The sequence below is a fragment of the Eucyclogobius newberryi genome, unplaced genomic scaffold (assembly GCF_026437365.1).
Source record: "Eucyclogobius newberryi isolate DKJ021-1_F unplaced genomic scaffold, fEucNew1.0.hap1 SCAF_13, whole genome shotgun sequence".
Classification (NCBI taxonomy): domain Eukaryota; kingdom Metazoa; phylum Chordata; class Actinopteri; order Gobiiformes; family Gobiidae; genus Eucyclogobius; species Eucyclogobius newberryi.
In genome coordinates this window covers 20,085,813-20,106,455 of record NW_027315757.1, presented here as the reverse complement: position 1 = coordinate 20,106,455, position 20,643 = coordinate 20,085,813, and the positions used below count along the sequence as shown (strand labels likewise).

The 20,643-nt window shown below is 44.6% G+C and overlaps 1 protein-coding gene across 1 annotated transcript in view; it reads left to right on the top strand.

The window, feature by feature from the left end:
* LOC140358191 (SH3 and cysteine-rich domain-containing protein 2-like) overlaps positions 1 to 20,292 on the top strand; it is a 79,827-nt gene extending 59,535 nt beyond the window's left edge. The window contains exons 9-12 of the mRNA XM_072442878.1: positions 6,158 to 6,246; positions 14,403 to 14,454; positions 19,099 to 19,236; positions 20,129 to 20,292. Coding sequence (XP_072298979.1) covers positions 6,158 to 6,246; positions 14,403 to 14,454; positions 19,099 to 19,236; positions 20,129 to 20,227 — 378 coding nt within the window. The 3' untranslated portion in view covers positions 20,228 to 20,292. The remainder of the gene's footprint in view (positions 1 to 6,157; positions 6,247 to 14,402; positions 14,455 to 19,098; positions 19,237 to 20,128) is intronic.
* The last annotated feature ends 351 nt before the right edge of the window (positions 20,293 to 20,643 follow it).

Sequence of the window (20,643 nt, the reverse complement as noted above, 5' to 3'; positions counted from 1 at the left end):
AACAGCTGCAAAAAGGTTGCGGTGCTTTCGTGTGCGAGCAGTTAGAACGACAACGCGGTGAGTCTAATGAAGGACTGTGTGACCTTTAAAAACACACAGGAATGTCACAGTGTTTATTATCTCTGGAGAAGGACAAGGCCTGACCATTACTCAGACGTGCGTGAGTAAAACAAAACGGTTGAGTATTTGGAGTGTGAACCTGTGTCCGTTTATCGCACGCTCACGTTTCCTCCTTATAAACGTGGCAGGGCAGGTTCATTTGTAGTGCACGATTTATAACCACAGTCGTTCAAAGTGCTTAACGGGAAAAGATGCGTCGAAATCACAAGACAAACAAATTAAAACATTGTCAGAGAATAACCTGTCTCACATCTTTAGGAAGACTGTTCCAGATTTTTGCTGCATAAAACTGAAACGCAGATTCCCCATGTTTTGTCCTGACTCTGGCACCAGCAGGAGGCTGGTCCATGTTTAGTTTTGACTCTGGCACCAGCAGGAGGCTGGTCCATGTTTAGTTTTGACTCTGGCACCAGCAGGAGGCTGGTCCATGTTTAGTCCTGACTCTGGCACCAGCAGGAGGCCGGTCCATGTTTAGTCCTGACTCTGGCACCAGCAGGAGACCGGTCCATGTTTAGTCCTGACTCTGGCACCAGCAGGAGACCGGTCCATGTTTAGTCCTGACTCTGGCACCAGCAGGAGGCCGGTCCATGTTTAGTCCTGACTCTGGCACCAGCAGGAGACCGGTCCATGTTTAGTCCTGACTCTGGCGCCAGCAGGAGACCGATCCATGTTTAGTCCTGACTCTGGCACCAGCAGGAGACCGGTCCATGTTTAGTCCTGACTCTGGCACCAGCAGGAGGCCGGTCCATGTTTAGTCCTGACTCTGGCACCAGCAGGAGGCCGGTCCATGTTTAGTTTTGACTCTGGCACCAGCAGGAGGCCGGTCCATGTTTAGTCCTGACTCTGGCACCAGCAGGAGGCCGGTCCATGTTTAGTCCTGACTCTGGCACCAGCAGGAGGCCGGTCCATGTTTAGTTTTGACTCTGGCACCAGCAGGAGGCCGGTCCATGTTTAGTCCTGACTCTGGCACCAGCAGGAGGCCGGTCCATGTTTAGTCCTGACTCTGGCACCAGCAGGAGGCCGGTCCATGTTTAGTCCTGACTCTGGCACCAGCAGGAGGCCGGTCCATGTTTAGTCCTGACTCTGGCACCAGCAGGAGGCCGGTCCATGTTTAGTCCTGACTCTGGCACCAGCAGGAGGCTGGTCCATGTTTAGTCCTGACTCTGGCACCAGCAGGAGGCCGGTCCATGTTTAGTCCTGACTCTGGCACCAGCAGGAGGCCGGTCCATGTTTAGTCCTGACTCTGGCACCAGCAGGAGGCGGGTCCATGTTTAGTCCTGACTCTGGCACCAGCAGGAGGCCGGTCCATGTTTAGTCCTGACTCTGGCACCAGCAGGAGGCCGGTCTATGTTTAGTTCTGACTCTGGCACCAGCAGGAGGCCGGTCCATGTTTAGTCCTGACTCTGGCACCAGCAGGAGGCCGGTCCATGTTTAGTCCTGACTCTGGGCACCAGCAGGAGGCTGGTCCATGTTTAGTCCTGACTCTGGCACCAGCAGGAGGCTGGTCCATGTTTAGTCCTGACTCTGGCACCAGCAGGAGGCTGGTCCATGTTTAGTTTTGACTCTGGCACCAGCAGGAGGCCGGTCCATGTTTAGTCCTGACTCTGGCACCAGCAGGAGACCGGTCCATGTTTAGTCCTGACTCTGGCGCCAGCAGGAGACCGATCCATGTTTAGTCCTGACTCTGGCACCAGCAGGAGACCGGTCCATGTTTAGTCCTGACTCTGGCACCAGCAGGAGGCCGGTCCATGTTTAGTCCTGACTCTGGCACCAGCAGGAGGCCGGTCCATGTTTAGTTTTGACTCTGGCACTAGCAGGAGGCCGGTCCATGTTTAGTCCTGACTCTGGCACCAGCAGGAGGCCGGTCCATGTTTAGTCCTGACTCTGGCACCAGCAGGAGGCCGGTCCATGTTTAGTTTTGACTCTGGCACCAGCAGGAGGCCGGTCCATGTTTAGTCCTGACTCTGGCACCAGCAGGAGGCCGGTCCATGTTTAGTCCTGACTCTGGCACCAGCAGGAGGCCGGTCCATGTTTAGTCCTGACTCTGGCACCAGCAGGAGGCCGGTCCATGTTTAGTTTTGACTCTGGCACCAGCAGGAGGCCGGTCCATGTTTAGTCCTGACTCTGGCACCAGCAGGAGGCCGGTCCATGTTTAGTCCTGACTCTGGCACCAGCAGGAGGCCGGTCCATGTTTAGTCCTGACTCTGGCACCAGCAGGAGGCCGGTCCATGTTTAGTCCTGACTCTGGCACCAGCAGGAGGCCGGTCCATGTTTAGTCCTGACTCTGGCACCAGCAGGAGGCCGGTCTATGTTTAGTTCTGACTCTGGCACCAGCAGGAGGCCGGTTCATGTTTAGTCCTGACTCTGGCACCAGCAGGAGGCCGGTCCATGTTTAGTCCTGACTCTGGGCACCAGCAGGAGGCCGGTCCATGTTTAGTCCTGACTCTGGCACCAGCAGGAGGCCGGTCCATGTTTAGTCCTGACTCTGGCACCAGCAGGAGGCAAGTCCATGTTTAGTCCTGACTCTGGCACCAGCAGGAGGCCGGTCCATGTTTAGTCCTGACTCTGGCACCAGCAGGAGGCCGGTCCATGTTTAGTCCTGACTCTGGCACCAGCAGGAGGCCGGTCCATGTTTAGTCCAGACTCTGGCACCAGCAGGAGGCCGGTCCATGTTTAGTCCTGACTCTGGCACCAGCAGGAGGCCGGTCCATGTTTAGTCCAGACTCTGGCACCAGCAGGAGGCCGGTCCATGTTTAGTCCTGACTCTGGCACCAGCAGGAGGCCGGTCCATGTTTAGTCCTGACTCTGGCACCAGCAGGAGGCTGGTCCATGTTTAGTCCTGACTCTGGCACCAGCAGGAGGCCGGTCCATGTTTAGTCCTGACTCTGGCACCAGCAGGAGGCCGGTCCATGTTTAGTCCTGACTCTGGGCACCAGCAGGAGGCTGGTCCATGTTTAGTCCTGACTCTGGCACCAGCAGGAGGCTGGTCCATGTTTAGTCCTGACTCTGGCACCAGCAGGAGGCTGGTCCATGTTTAGTTTTGACTCTGGCACCAGCAGGAGGCCGGTCCATGTTTAGTCCTGACTCTGGCACCAGCAGGAGACCGGTCCATGTTTAGTCCTGACTCTGGCGCCAGCAGGAGACCGATCCATGTTTAGTCCTGACTCTGGCACCAGCAGGAGACCGGTCCATGTTTAGTCCTGACTCTGGCACCAGCAGGAGGCCGGTCCATGTTTAGTCCTGACTCTGGCACCAGCAGGAGGCCGGTCCATGTTTAGTCCTGACTCTGGCACCAGCAGGAGGCCGGTCCATGTTTAGTCCTGACTCTGGCACCAGCAGGAGGCCGGTCTATGTTTAGTTCTGACTCTGGCACCAGCAGGAGGCCGGTTCATGTTTAGTCCTGACTCTGGCACCAGCAGGAGGCCGGTCCATGTTTAGTCCTGACTCTGGGCACCAGCAGGAGGCCGGTCCATGTTTAGTCCTGACTCTGGCACCAGCAGGAGGCCGGTCCATGTTTAGTCCAGACTCTGGCACCAGCAGGAGGCCGGTCCATGTTTAGTCCTGACTCTGGCACCAGCAGGAGGCCGGTCCATGTTTAGTCCAGACTCTGGCACCAGCAGGAGGCCGGTCCATGTTTAGTCCTGACTCTGGCACCAGCAGGAGGCCGGTCCATGTTTAGTCCTGACTCTGGCACCAGCAGGAGGCCGGTCTATGTTTAGTCCTGACTCTGGCACCAGCAGGAGGCCGGTCCATGTTTAGTCCTGACTCTGGCACCAGCAGGAGGCCGGTCCATGTTTAGTCCTGACTCTGGGCACCAGCAGGAGGCCGGTCCATGTTTAGTCCTGACTCTGGCACCAGCAGGAGGCCGGTCCATGTTTAGTCCAGACTCTGGCACCAGCAGGAGGCCGGTCCATGTTTAGTCCTGACTCTGGCACCAGCAGGAGGCCGGTCCATGTTTAGTCCAGACTCTGGCACCAGCAGGAGGCCGGTCCATGTTTAGTCCTGACTCTGGCACCAGCAGGAGGCCGGTCCATGTTTAGTCCTGACTCTGGCACCAGCAGGAGGCCGGTCCATGTTTAGTCCTGACTCTGGCACCAGCAGGAGGCCGGTCCATGTTTAGTCCTGACTCTGGGCACCAGCAGGAGGCCGGTCCATGTTTAGTCCTGACTCTGGCACCAGCAGGAGGCCGGTCCATGTTTAGTCCTGACTCTGGCACCAGCAGGAGGCCGGTCCATGTTTAGTCCTGACTCTGGCACCAGCAGGAGGCCGGTCCATGTTTAGTCCTGACTCTGGCACCAGCAGGAGGCTGGTCCATGTTTAGTCCTGACTCTGGCACCAGCAGGAGGCCGGTCTATGTTTAGTTCTGACTCTGGCACCAGCAGGAGGCCGGTTCATGTTTAGTCCTGACTCTGGCACCAGCAGGAGGCCGGTCCATGTTTAGTCCTGACTCTGGGCACCAGCAGGAGGCCGGTCCATGTTTAGTCCTGACTCTGGCACCAGCAGGAGGCCGGTCCATGTTTAGTCCTGACTCTGGCACCAGCAGGAGGCCGGTCCATGTTTAGTCCTGACTCTGGCACCAGCAGGAGGCCGGTCCATGTTTAGTCCTGACTCTGGCACCAGCAGGAGGCCGGTCCATGTTTAGTCCTGACTCTGGCACCAGCAGGAGGCCGGTCCATGTTTAGTCCTGACTCTGGCACCAGCAGGAGGCCGGTCCATGTTTAGTCCTGACTCTGGCACCAGCAGGAGGCCGGTCCATGTTTAGTCCTGACTCTGGCACCAGCAGGAGGCCGGTCCATGTTTAGTCCTGACTCTGGCACCAGCAGGAGGCCGGTCCATGTTTAGTCCTGACTCTGGCACCAGCAGGAGGCCGGTCCATGTTTAGTCCTGACTCTGGCACCAGCAGGAGGCCGGTCTATGTTTAGTTCTGACTCTGGCACCAGCAGGAGGCCGGTCCATGTTTAGTCCTGACTCTGGCACCAGCAGGAGGCCGGTCCATGTTTAGTCCTGACTCTGGCACCAGGTCGGCCCCTGAGCTCCTCAGAGTCCGAGATGGTTCCTATGGCACCTGCAGACAATAGTCTTCAAAAGGGAATTCATTTCAGTCTAATAAAATGTGTTTCTGATTAAAATATTGCAGCTTGTGAAAATGAAAAATAAATAATGAAGAAAAAACCTTGCACTCTTAATTCTGCTCATTACAGCAAAAGATAATAATGCTGCTGTATCAGACCCCAGGGCGTGGCTGAGTTGGAGAACTTTTAAGTGACTTTTTTGTAATTGTGAAAACTGTCAAACTGTCAAAATCAGTATCGTACCTGCTATTCACTTTGAATGTTACAGCAATCCTGCCTTTTTAGTTAATCTCCCTCTGAAAATATCAGCACATTGTAATCCACGACGCTGCTCTGTGCTTTTTTAATTCCCTGTTCTGATGATGCCAGCGCTCAGACGACCTCCACTGCACAGTTAAGCCTCTCCGATGATACTCACCCGTGTCTGTGTCTTACTATAATACAACAGTCCTGCCTCTCTGCTGCCACTTTGAATGATAATACTTCATGCCAAATAAGACCTTGAAGGTATTTCCAAGATTATTTTAAGTTAGAAGATGTCCGAGGCTTAAAAACGCACAATCTCGTTCCTTCACTCTGAGAGGAGATAGATATTTCAAAGCTGCGTTACCACATTTTCAAACGGCAGAAGTTGTAAGGCAATCGTTGTAAATCGATATACTTATCAGACGGCAAAGTGAAGCCAACGCTCAGTCAATTCTCGCGACGCTCGCAGCTCTTTGTCCGCGGTTAGCGATCAATTAAAGTAAATAAATCTATTAGATGCAGCCGGCGTACGATGTGTTCTCTGTGAGGGAAACTGAATTGACTCATTTACAAGCACAAAGCCGGCGTCCGTCAAAGCGCAAACGACGAGAACAAGTTGACAAACGCGTTGGCCGACTTCGAAATCTCATTCACCCGTCAGTCATCTCTGCTGTTTTTCGTAACGTTCTCCTAAGTTCCCCTCCCCGTCCCGTCCGCAGGTTCCCAAGTGCATCGACGTCCAGTCCATCCACACCTACGTCGCGCTGTACAAGTTTCTGCCCCAGGAACAGAACGACCTGGAACTACAGTGAGTACAAAGCGACACGCCGCGGCCCAGTTATGGCGCCGACGCACACGGGCACGACCGCGTTTGTAAAACACGGTGAGCGCGTACACGTGACCGGGCGTATTTGGGCGATGGAGGCGTCCCGTTTTTCTTCCGCAGAGGACAATCTTTCAGGACAGCTAATTATAAATCCGCAGTGACGAGCTAAAGGAGCAGAGCGGCGGGGGGGAAGTGAAGACGTGGAAGAGGAAGTAAGTGTGGAATTAGCAGAAGGGGAAACAAAGACATAATGAGTTGCAAAATGCTAACGTGAAAAGTATTTAAAAAATTTTATAAAAGTGTAAAAGCTCATATTCTTTCCAGAAGATGCATGTACTTTAATATCTCTTCAGTCTAGACTTTAGATGGTTAATTATGAACGTGCATCTGGCCTAAAACCTGTAAAAATAAAAATAATAAAAATAAATACAAAAAAACTGCTAGAAAACTAGAATAATCTAACCCAATCTGATCAATACATGCACAAAATAAATCAAAAATAAATAATCAAAAATACCTGACATCACTTCAGTTAATTGATGGATTTTTAGAATAACTGTTGTATTCAGAAGACAAAGAACAATTACATTTAAAATTACTCCATATTAATTTGCCCTTTGTTTTGTCTTGGGGCAAAACCTGCTCATGTGTGAACAATCAGAAGGAGATCCGCTTACTCCCTTCACCTGTAACTGTTTAATAACATTTCACCTGTTAACTCCAGAAATCAGATAATAATCATGTTTTAGCCACAGTAACTCGGTCCCTACTTCTTTGATAACCTCTATTTATTAAATTGAATTTGTATATTTAATTGACTATTGAGTATAAAATTGTAATGTATCTAAAAAAAGACCTTAAATAACAGTACAGTATGTTCCAGATTTTTCCTATATTGAGGTTGTGGGAGACGAGGGAGGGCAGCGGGAGGACTCGAAAACCAGGCCATGACGTACAAAGCTGTCACGATGTTTTTGTTTTAGACTTATAAAGGGCTATTTGCATCAAAAGGCGTAATTAAAACCAGGATGTAACATATTAACAGTTATTCAGATAACTATAGCATAAAGAACATGTTAACAAGTTTACCAAAGCATCAGTATTACCCCAAAACTTGTGCGTTGTGACACTGAAGTTTCCCCCCTGTGTGGACTAATAAAGGCTTATCTTATCTTAAATCACTAAATCCATTGAATTCTTCTTCCTCTGTGTCACTTCTAAACAACTCCACAAACTCTGGAGGTAGAGGAAGTGCAGATTCTTCTTCTGCGTCGCTTAGAGCCTAGAGCGCCCTCTTGTGGTTGTCATGTGAAAATAACGAATAATATCAAGTCGCTCTGGATTATAAGTCGCACCGCCTAACTATGAAAAAAGGTGCAACTTATAGTCCAGAAAATACGGTAAGTCGAAACGGTGTAGTCGATGCTTTAATTAAGTTTTTGAATAAAGAGGTCCACAGTTGACTCTTATGAGGGTGTCAATGATTTTAGTTTGTTAGTATGACCAGTATTTCATTATCCACACAGCCAGAAATGGTTAAATCCGTCAGTTGTAGCTTTTGTTTGTCATTCATTTAAGGCTAAATAGAGTTTTATAACATTTATTCTTAGGGACATGTAAAATATTGTTCTTGCCTTGACACATTGACGTGGATGTTTGTCAGCGCTGATCCAGTTTATTAGCTGTTCAATTGTCTTGCGCTTCAAACCTACAACATTTGAGAACATATCACAGGGAGTTTGTCATATATGTCGTTGTGGCAGGAATAGACCAGCGTTTGTGCACTTACATCTGGGCATGTGCGGGTAAAATTTGGACGCAAATTTGGAATGCTGACTCAAATTGTGGAATGACACACAGGAAGAGGGTCATAGGTTTGGTTCCTTAAAGAGGGGGGGGGCTTCTGTGCACACTTTGCATGTTCTCCTTGGCTGGTTTTAGTCTTGGAGCTGCAGATTCACCTTTAACATGCATAATGAAAATATTCTAACTCCAAGCTCAGAAGAAATCACCAGAACGATAAATCTCTGTTCTATAACAATGTAAGTCAACCTTATTAATTCACATGGCAACAGAAACAGAAGATGGATTCACTCTGTCCGTGCAGAATGCAGCGAGAGCAACAATCACAGATATCTGCAGCTGCAGAGACCGTATGCATTACAGATTTAGCTGCTCCAAGCAAAGTCCGGCTCAGGCAAAGCGCAGCTGGAATACTCTCACTATTGTAACCACCATGAACACTTCAATTGCACGTACACGGTGCCAATGTATGTCCAGCTACAGCCAAGACATAATAACATAGGGGAGTGTCTACAGAGCCGCGGCGCGCGGCCGAAACTGCTAGGCTATTTTGTGCCGCAGCTCCTGAAACTGCTGGGCTATTTGAGGGTTAGGGTTAAGGTTAGGGTTAAGGTTAAGGTTAATAAGGTTAAGGTTAAGGTTAATAAGGTTAAGGTTAAGGTTAAGGTTAAGGTTAGGATTCGGGTTAGGGTTAGGGTTAGGGTTGCTATGAAGCTATATGGCCGTGCCTTTTGTCTTTGTATTTATGGCTTGATAAATTAACTCCCTTTTGCAGGTTAATATTTTGTAATGTTTATATTTGCTTTTTACACAATTGTTTTATGAAATTAATTGATTGTTTGATTCCTGCAATTTTAAGGGGGATTTTATTTTATTTTTTTCACCAGTAATTACCCTAGGTCTAGGGTGAAAGAGAAGGCAGGCTGCAGCCAAGTGATGAGGGAGCTGATGGTGGGCTCCCACCTGAGGTCCTGGGGGATGGCAGTGTAGAGGAAGCAAAAAGAGTCTTTGGTGATGATGGGGGAGTCTGTCAGGGCAAGGAGGGCAGGGGGGACTCCGACTTACCTGAAGTCCACGCCTGTAGGCATTAAGTCCAATGATCCATGACTTCTTGAGGACTGGGGTGATGGTGGATGACCCTAAAGCAGGCTGGGGCATGGCAGGACTCTTGGGGGGTGTTAAACATGTCAGTGTAGACAGGAGTCAGCTCATCTGCACAGTGTCTCAAGATGGAGGGGGAGACACCATCCCCGCCGGGGGCTTTGCAGAGGTTCAATCTCTGGAACAGTCTATTCACGTCCTTACCCTGAACTGAGGGGGCAGTAGAAGGCCTGGGTGGGGCTTGGCTGAATTGTTCATTAGGGGGAGAGAGGGGGATGGGGCAGGGGGGACATACATTTGTAATACATTTAAAACACTGTATCATATTTGTATTTTTCTTTTTCTTTTGCCACAATCCGCTGGCTGCACAGGAGGCTTTATGTCTTAGCTTCATCTGAAATCTGGAGAGAGATTGAGGTTTTGTGGGTCACGTCTGTCAGGTAGCGACGGCGTCTGTTCTCCGCCATCTGCCCACGGTCTAAACCACAATATGCTCGCTAATGCCACTCAGTCTGGGGCTCTCAATGAAGCCATTTATCACAGAAGACAAACAGCTGCACTACCCTGATCACAATGAGACCTGAATATAGTCTGTGACAAGTATAATGATGAAAGGCCTGAGATGGCAACACGACCCACTAAAGCTTATTATTCCACCAGCCCAAAAAAACACACAGTCATTTGTTATTGTATAAAAATGGTGGCACTCTCTTTTGAAAGAAGGTTCTGGGTTTTACGTTCTGTTTGTGGTTTGCATCGTCGTGTCGAGATCAGCCAGAAACAATAGGCAGATTCCTCCAGCTAAAGTAGTTCAGACACGGCGGGGTTCTCCAGGCGCTACGCTGACGCACCATCTGCTCACGACAGGTTTCCCCAGCAACATAAACAGATCTGTCAAATTCAGAGGGCAAGTTTCCCCATGAGAATCAATAAAGTATTTCTTACCCACCCTAGGTATTAGGTTTGGCATTACAGGGCTTGTGATTGTGAAAATAAATCTGTATTGACCAATATTTCCATCTGTGTGGGATTGAACCTAACTAATTGTTTAGTAGTAGTCAGCGATGATCTTTTCCATTATTTCTATTGTGCACTTGGACTTTTTAAATACATCATCAACCAAATAAAGGGGAAAATACAGTAACTAAAACTTTCTTGTCCCTTCATACGTGTTTTAGAGTCTGCATAGTTCAGATCACAAATGCAATGATCAAAATGTGATTTAAATGAATTTTGCACAAATATTTTTTTTTGCAGCGCTTCATCACTGCCTTCAACTAACCCTTGAACTTTAAACTGGAACAAACAAGTATGACACTAAAATATGGAAGATCGTTTGTTCCATCAAAGTTGGAATTTAAAATGCTTATGAAATTCTCATTTGGAATTTTTCAACCCTGAAAAAACATGTTTTTTGTATTTTGAATTTCAATCATTAAGTTTTGCATGATACATTTACACATTTTTAAAGCGTTTTTGCTCAGTTTACAAATTAAAAATAAAAAATTCACCTTTTATGCATAATCGTTTCCAAGCCCTCAAATTCAGAAGTTTAAAGTAAGTAGAAAATTCACTGAGAAAAACGTTTTATAGCATATAAGTCTCAAGTGAATGAAACTTGATATCAGGAATCTTTACTGTGAAATTTTTCACTGCAAATTTTACTCACTTGAAAATCAATGCATTAAATATTCAAAAGGTTAATTTTTCATATAGATTTTTTTTAAACTGAGAAAAAAACTAACGGAAAATTTATATTTCAAAATTCAGTGACAGGAATTGAGTTTGAAAACAATTCAAACAAACTTCAAGTGTTGAAAATGACAAAATGACAAAGGCAAAAGTGACCATGTTGCACCAGCTTTATTCAGATGAAAATGAACAGCTTTGGGAACATACTTTTCATCAACAACGCTGATTAAAATAAACATCTAATCTAAAAAAAAAAAATCACACTATCCAAAGAAAGACAGAGTTTTCTCATTAGGACGTGCGTAATTGGGCCGCTGAAATAATTATCTTCCGTTTGTTTTTAATTACTGTTTTTGCCAGACAATAAACTGATTTGGCTCGATCGTATCAGTCTAATGAGGTCCTCAATATTTGCTGAGAATCAAAAGTTTGCGGTAAGAACTGACAAGAATGAAGTAGTCATTTAAGTTGCAGATTGCTCCTGATTATTTTGTATGCAGAAGAACGCAGTGGTGACTCAGCCGCTCTCAGCAGGCCTCGGAAAAACTACGCAAGGGGAATTATAAACAGGATCCATGCAAATACAAAAATAAACCAGTGGCATCATTTTGGAAGACAATTTTTCTGGACATAGTTTAAATGAGATGTGTTGCTTCATTTTGTTGACATACGGTATTTTCCGGACTATAAGTCGCACCAGCCAAAAAATGCTTAATAGAGACAAAAAATATATAAAAGTCGCACTGGAGTATGAAATGCGGTTGCAAGTGTGAAAATAACAAATAATATCACATATAAGTCGCTCTGGAGTATAAGAATAAATATAAGTATAAGTCCCACCCCGACCAAAACTATGAAAAAAGGTGCGACTTATAGTCCGGAAAATACTTTATTTACTAAAAACAGGGTATTTTGCTTACCTTATATAGTTTTTAATTAATTCTGGCATATTTACAGATTTAAAAAAAATAATGATATGCACTGCCCCTGAAATAAATGAATAAATAAATAAATAAATAAATAAATATGGCATGAAAATTCCAAACATGATTTTAACAAAACAAAAAAAAGGCAAAATTCTAATTGGATATCAACAAATTCTTTTGCACGACTCCTCAACATCTTGTTAAGTATATGATTGTAAAGTTTAGTGTGTGTCGGTGCTATGGGCTTGTCTTTCACCATGTCCCACGTACATCTATAAATGCGAGTGGATTAGACGAAAGCGTGAAAACATCTTCCGGCGCGGCTTGGACTGCTGTTGTTTCCAGGCGAACGTGCGTGTGTGGACAGAGCAAAATGATCAATACAATAAAAACTGAGCAAAGTGAGTGTCGGAGATCGAGAGAACTTCAAAACAGTGACGTGTGCAGAAGGTTTAGAGTTGTTCTGACCTCCACAAAGCACAAACCTTTTATTTTACCACTTTATTTCTCACACTAATATCACACAAGCAGTACTGGTCGAAGAAAGCACTCCAAGTGAAAGTAAAACAGTATTTGGAGAAAGTTCTACCCACATAAAAACAATTCTTACCACTTTATAATAATAACTGCACATTAATGACCGTATTTTCCGGACTATAAGTTGCACTTTTTTTCATAGTTTTTGCCGGGGTGCGACTTATACTTATATTTATACTTATATACTTATACTCTGGAGCGACTTATATGTGATATTATTTATTATTTTCACACTTGAAACCGCATTTCATACTCCAGTGCAACTTATATGTTTTTTCTTCTTTATTATGCATTTTTTGGCTGGTGCGACTTATACTCCAGTGCGACTTATAGTCCAGAGAATACGGTACTACCCAAATAAAAACAATTCTTACCACTTTATATTAATAACTGCACATTAATTAGTCTTATTGTAGTACAAACAAAGACCTCATTCATATTTATCCTAGTTCACACGAAGCTTTTGTCACTTGTATTGAATTATATTTTAACACCGTCAAATATGTTATTCAAGGAAAACATGAAGGTCTAAAAACAGGAAAGCGCAGAACAATTAACCCCCGCAGCCTCTTCGTCTCCTCATCTTCACAAAACAGCGTCTTGGCCCTCCGAGGGAGTTATTTTTGACAAATCTATCACATCTTCTTCCATCCCAGTTAATGCCCTTAAGCGCAACAATCCAATGAACTATTCATGGAACTACTCACTCATTTGTCTGCGTCTTTGATCTCCCCCTGGTGGAAATACATTCAACTAAACAGAAAGTGTGAAAGATGAAATTATTAGTAGCGCGCCGGTTTCAAAGTGCAAGTGGTTTTGAAGATTAAACCGTAATTGGATTTGCCGAAAAGATTAGTCAAGTATTGGCAGAGAGCAATTGGACTATTAGTGCAAAGAGTGAAAGATATAATCATAACTGTGGGTCTCAAACTGTTTTTGCAGGTTTAGTGGAGATTTAGTACTGGTGGATTAGTCTTGTTTACAGCTCATTTTAAGATTCATGTCTTGTTTTAGTTCATTTCAATTCAATTTATTTTTGTAACGCCCAAAATCACAACAGCGACAGTGAAAAACAAATTAAACGATGTTCATAGGGACTTGGCAATGTCCCAGCATCTCGTGTCCTCAGACAAATGTCCCAGCATCCCGTGTCCTTGGACAAATGTCCCAGCATCTCGTGTCCTCAGACAAATGTCCCAGCATCCTGTGTCCTTAGACAAATGTCCCAAGCTTCCCTGTCCCAAGACCCTCTTTCTCGGCCAGGAAAAACTATCAAACCTCTTTGGGAAAAAGTATAAACCTGGGGGAATGTAAAATAATGCTCTACGTATGTCATAGTTTACTAGAGCTAAAAAATAAAAAGAATACCTCCTTTAATATAATGACAAATTAAATCTGAAGTCTTAAATTGGCTGAGAAAAAGCCAAAAAAAAAAGACCAAGCACTGTCTTTTTTTGGTTAGTTTTGATATATTACTGCTTTAATTTTGGTTTAGTCTTATTGCCCCATTTTAAACCATTTGAACCGGCGTGAGACGCTTACACCGAGACATTTATCTCCTTTGAAATATGTATAATTCCCTGTACCTTTCAAAAAGGTATTTGCTTCGCTTTGAGAATATTAAAAACAGGACAGACAAGTTGGAGAAGTTGGTGCGGTCGCAAAACTCCAAAACCGAGACGTAATCATATGGGGCCGACTCCCTTTGGGCAAAATGTACAGAAACGAGTGCAACTGGGACACATCGCCTCCTCCTCCTCCCGCTGTATCTAGGACAGCGTGTGCGAGTTTCAGAAGTGCCATCATTAGCATGCAGGTTGGCGAGCGGCGCGGGTCCGGCGGGCGTTTTTTTTAAGTTGTGTGTTGTCACGACTTTCCCGTTCGAAAAAGGGTTCAGTTTCTCCCGCTGACCTCGCTGCCCTCGCAATCGCGACCCGTGACGGTTCGATAATGTTGTCTCGCCTCCTTTTGGCCCCGTGCTCTTCGAATTGTTGGCCACTGTCGTCCCGCTGTCACACAAACAACCCACTCTCGTCTCATCTCTGCCCCTTTCTTTTCTCTTCTCTCTGTCCGTTTCAGCCCCGGCGATCGAGTGCAAGTCACGGACGACTCGAACGAAGAATGGTGGAAGGTCGGTTGTGAATCCTTTTCATTGCATACACGGTGTTGGACGCTTGAGGACATTAATTTTCATTTCAGCGTCTCTCGTTAAAGCTAGGACGGTACAATAGAGCGCAGGATGTGAAAAGAACCCATGTTTTCCCCACTGAAAATCGCTCTGTGCTCACCTTGAACGGCAAACACGTTGATTCTTTCGCCAGGGTTGTCACGATACCGACGTTTCAAACTCGATTTCGATACTATGGAACAGCTTGGTGCTCGTCTGTTCATTCGTTATTGTTCATTATCGTCTTCGGTCGATTGGCACAAGGAAAAACATCAAATTTTACCGAGCGAAAAGGGATCAGGCTGAAGTTGAACGCTTATTTTGACGAAATATGACTTAGAGGATTGCTCGATACCGATTTTGATGCCATAAAGATCATTTAAAAGAAACGTTAAACACAAAGTAATAGACCTTTCTTTATGTTACTCTGTGATCTTTAAACTAGTTCACATAAAGCTCAAGATTATTTTAAAACAATTCATGACAGGTCCATTTTCGTCCAGTTGATGTGATTTAGTATCGACTGGTGTCTGAATGTCAGTATTTTTGACGGCCTTGTTCTTTGCTTTAGCAGAAATATGGAGAGGAAAGTGATTTGTGCGTTTGTAGATGGGAAAGACTAATCGGCTTCAGATATTCGACTGAACGCTCTGTCTTTCCTGGTCGTTGCAAAACTTGACCCGTATTTCATTCAACCCACCCTGGACATTCCTACAGAACGTTTAAGATTCATGCTGGCAGTTCTGTTGCCCCGGCTGCCCTGGGACAGACTAGTGGTTAGAGGGGTCAAAGGGCAAGCCTCGGTCAATTGTATATCCATGGTATCCGAATGGTCAGCGCTCTCACCTCACAGCAAGAAGGTCCTGGGCGTGACTCCCGGGCGGACGCGGGGACTTTCTGTGCGTGTTCTCCTCAGAAAACGCTATGCTACTTTATTCAACCAGTGGGAGTTTCCTGGTTGAATACAGATCAATAACTAATCACGTATAGATTTATGCTACGTTGTTTCCAAGTGCGGCGTGGTCTTCGTTGCATTCATTCTGGTCCTAAACCGAGACGCGTGCCGCTCTCCCCGCCGTGATCGACACGCAGGAGGGCCCGGACACAAATAGAAGCTCGTCTTGTTCGGAAAATTAGACTTTAACATAATGCGATTGAACAACCTCAAAGAGCCCCCCGTTTTATTGAGAGCGTAATGAGCTGCACTCGGCCTCAATGGAAATAAATGGACATCTGCGTCGTTAAGCGCTGGTAACAGGCCGAGCGGGCGAGCGCCGGAGTGCCCAAGGCTGGAGGATATTTATTTACTGCAACTTGTGCTTAGTTTGGAGGCAAATGCAGTGTTCTTTTCCAAATATATGTACAGAATAGTACCGTATTTTCCGAACTATTAGTGGCACCAGCCCAAAAATGCATAATAGAGAAGAAAAAAACACATATAAGTTGTACTGGAGTATGAAATGCAGTTGCAAGTGTGAAAATAACAAATAATATCACATATAAGTCGCTCCCGAGTATAAATATATAAGTATAGATATAAGTATAAGTTGCACCCTGACCAAAACTATGAAAAAAGGTGCGACTTATAGTCCGGAAAATACGGTATAAAGTCCCTACTACTGTATTTACATGAAAAAGAACCTGGATATTAAAGACTACAACAGTTTACAGACACAGTTTATTGTCTCCTCAAATGAATTATGATTTTTTTTGTCAATACGGAAATTAAATCACGGCATTTGAAATATTTGCATTGCTTTTATGTCACTTTTGTCAACGCGTCGGCCGCAAAAGGGTCTATTTTTACCTTTGCTCTATGAAGGCGATGCCGTGCCTTCCTCTAGCCGCGGCGCTGTCTCTAAAACGTCCTGAATTATTCATAATAACAGTGAATCATCTATTACTTATGTATAGCGCCGGGTGAGAGCGCACGACCAAAGGCATCGGCGACACAGACGGTAAACAATTACAGCACAAACATTTGTCATGAAGAGGCTGAGCACGTATGCATTCTTAGCTAAACAATCGTGACGCGTAATGGTGGCTTGCGTGACCTGTGGCTGTACAGTTTTATGGCAAATGTGAATCTAATTGTACTGTATCTGTTTATGCCTCGTGTGGGGAATTGTCACCAGTGCAAAAGGGTCAGCGGGTTCTTTTTTAACGGAGAGAGCGTCGAACAAGAAGCATTAGCAGCATTTCCAGGCTGATTTCCAACCGTTCTTTAGGAGCAAAACAACATCTAATTGCTTTTTTCCTTAGTGCTTTTGCGATTAGCTTTGTAAGATACGTTTAATGAGTAGAATTCTGTCCAAAGTGAACATCGTAAACAACTCCAGGAGCTTTAACCTTTGAGACCAGACTGAAAATACTGTATGAAACTAACACAAGAAGAACGTGTTTGTAGAAATATAAACTATAAGTACAAAATGTTTCTATATTGTTCACTATGTCATTATTATTATTATCTAAATAACTGCAGCCTGTGCGATTTAATAAATACGCAAGATCAACTTACACATGGAGCCCACCGACTGGTTCTAGAAGTACATTTTCCCAACAGAGATTCCAAAAATATATACCGTATTTTTCGGACTATAAGTTGCTCCTGGGTATGTCTCAAAAAAAGCCAAAAAATGCATAATAGAGAAGAAAGAAACATATATAAGTCGTGCTGGAGTTTAAGTCAATTTAAAATCATAACAGATCATAGAACATGGTGAATAGGTGTACGTATGCTAACGCTAACACCTTCAGCTACATGAGGCACAGACAGAACTGTGGTAAGTGTCTGGTATGTTAACGTAACATATTAACAGTTATTCAGATAACTATAGCATAAAGAACATGCTAACAAGTTTACCAAAGCATCAGTTTTACCCCAAATCACTAAATCCATTGAATTCTTCTTCCTCTGTGTCACTTCTAAACAACTCCACAAACTCCGGAGGTAGAGGAAGTGCAGATTCTTCTTCTGCGTCGCTCAGAGCCTAGAGCGCCCTCTTGTGGTTGTCAGTGTGAAAATAACTAATAAAATGATATAATGATGTGTTAATAATATTGCATATAAGTGGCTCTGGAGTATAAGTCAAACTTTGGCCAAACTATGAAAAAAGGTGCTACTGATAGTCCTGAAAATACAGTGTGTATATTGAAAGTTTGCCAGCTTGCTCTGGGCTAATCAGCTCTGTGGGTTAGTAATGAGCACAAGACCTATCGATCTAAAATCTCTGTCTCAAACTTTAGAAATTGCCAAGTTATTGAAAAGTTTTGCTGAATTTTAAGTTGCTCATGTGCTTGATGGACTGAAATCAACCGCGTCAGGGACATTAGTTAGCACGTAGCTGGTCAGCCTCCGTCGTGCCCTTGAGCTCTGAGCATTTTCATTGTTTATAAATCTCTATGGCAACAATGGAAGCAAAAATATACTTCCTGGACTTCCATGTCGAACTGTCGAGCTCCACTGTGCAGCCCGAGAGCAAACGCTGCGGCGGCCTTAATGAGGAAAGTGCTTTTCAAACCGTGAAAGGAGAAATAGCCGTTTAAGTTACTCGCGACATGAACTTGTTCCTTAAAGCGGCGCAATCCCTTCGGCGCATTTCAAACGTTCAAGCGTGAAAACCTCAAAAGACCGTTTTTAGGCGACGAAGCAGATGGTCTATGACAGTCTACTGGGTTTGAATGTTTTATAATTATTATGGGACTCATTAGTACCTTTAGTCTTATATATAACCTAATTTCCTGTCAAAGTCACTGTTTTCATCTTATTTTTTCCTTATTTTTAATATTTACTTATTTTTAACTTTTTTTGCTTATATCCTATTTTTTACTTTTTTTTGCATTTATTTTTTGCTTACATCTTATTTTGGATTTTTTTTAAACCTTTTTTACCTACCGTTTTATTCTTTATTTATTTTTTACTTACATCTTATTTTCACTTTTTGATTACATCTTATTTTTCACTTATTTTTTTACTTACATCTTCTTTTTTTTTACTTTTTTGAAATTTATTTTTGTTTTTTAATTTATTTTTCACTTACATTTTCTTTTTTTAAAACATATTTTTAACTTATTTTTTTTATTTATATTTTACTTATTTTTTCACTTTTTTTTTTCCTACTCGTACATTTGTCTATCTTTACCTTATTCAACCCAAGTTTTTTGCTGTTCTTCCTTCTCATTATTTAGAATTTTACTACAACATTTTAATCTTCGAAACAGTAGCTCAAGCATTACAATTTCAAAGTACTTCCTCGATTTACCGACGTCTACTTTGACAAGAAATAAGGCGTTTAATTATGCTAAAAAACAGTTTCACTCGATACGTGGATCTCATTCTTAACAATAGTTCAAGTCGAAATGTGAGCGATGCAGGAGAATTACCCAGTACATTCAGAACAGAGTACATGGAACAGAAGTAATACAATTAAAGCCCGGCGAAGTCGCGGAATCAAATAAGGATGGATTCTACGTAGTAATCTCACTTTTCTAAACGTTCTCCTCCTCCGTTCGTCCCGTGTCTAATCCAATAAAAACACAGCGAGCGTTTGAATAAGACGTACGTTTGTATCGAGCGTCGTCGTTTATCTTTGTTGTTTTTTTTTCCAGGGTAAAACCGGGGACCGAGTCGGCTTCTTCCCCGCCAACTTCGTGCAGCGTGTTCGCCCCGGGGAGCGAGTATGGCGGGTGATTCAGAGCTCGCAGGGAAGCCGCGAGCGAGGACACATGGCCGTGCGGGAGGCCCAGGTGACCCAGCGACACGCCCCTACTTTAGGAACTGTTCATTCGTTTGTCGGAAGTCATTTAGCCCCAAATTACGGCACACTAAACCACGAACGCTCCCGAAAACGTGTTGTGTATTAGTGGGATTGGACTGTATGTGCTCAGTGTTAGGAGGCGATGACGCGATGCCGGGCAAAAGTAACAGAGCGTGAGTCACCGTAATTGTAAAATAAAGTGGCATTATATTGGCAAAAGTAAAGGAAGTGAGATTCGTTGTACCAATGAATTAAATCGTTTTTAATTCTTTCTCTTTGAAAGTGAAGACTAGAATCATGACTCATTGCAGTAGAAGTCTCACAATTTGTTTTGGAGCGGTATTCAGAAAAGAAGTGGAGGAATCAGAATCAGAATAGGGTTTATTGCCATTTGTCATGAACAAACTGATCTAAAATGTGACTAAAATTGCAATAAATGTAACTACGAGTACTTTGAGTAGTTTCTTATGCCTATTACTTATGTAGAAATGATAGCACTACTTATAATTGAGCAACGATTTGGCGATCAACTGATACTTTAGTTGGTAGTTATGGTATCACCTGTTGCGGTTGTTGTAGTTGTAGATTTACCAACTATTGTAACAGCATTAATAGTGATGGTGTTCATTATGTGGACACAAATCCTTAAATAGTCTCAATCCAGAAGTCTTCAGTCGCCATATTTCAGCATTTTTTTTGGTTATAATGTGTTTTAAAAAATCTCAACGCGCTATAGAAATAATATTTGTGTATTTGAGTAAAATAATCATTATCAGCCTTATTTTCGGTCCTTTACCTCTCACGTCCACCTTAAAAACAGCATTACAGCGTGGCCTCGTGTATGCGTACAGACCCTGTGTGACTGTCCGCTCCCTCTTCAGATCTGCGTGGGGAAAAGGGACGACGGCGAAGTGTTTCTGAAGCTGAGCAGCGGCAAGAAGCGAGGTCTGGTGCCAGCCGACTCCATCGAGGAGATCTGAGCCTCCTCCGCGGGCCCGAGAGACTCCTTTAAACTCCTCCAAACTCCTAACGACACCTGCGCCGCCGCGGCCCCCCGCTCGGGCCCTCCAGCTCGGGCTCAGCTGCGGCGCGTGTCTCGAGTGGTCCTGAGCCGGGAACATGGCACGGCGCACAAAGAAGAGTCGAGTTGTTGTTGTTGTGGAGCATTTCAATACTATTCGTTCACACACACTTCACACGCGTTGATCATCACAAGTGTTTTATCTACGTGAGTTTGTGTCTGTTCTGGGCCTGAGTGAGAGGACGAGGCTCCGCCCTGAGCGATGCTTCAAACTCAGACCACAGGTGTCCAACGGCGACACGAGCCCTGGATGCGCTTCTTGTCTCCATGGATATGTTATTACTTTGCCCAAAATGTTAACAGTAGGCGAGGCGA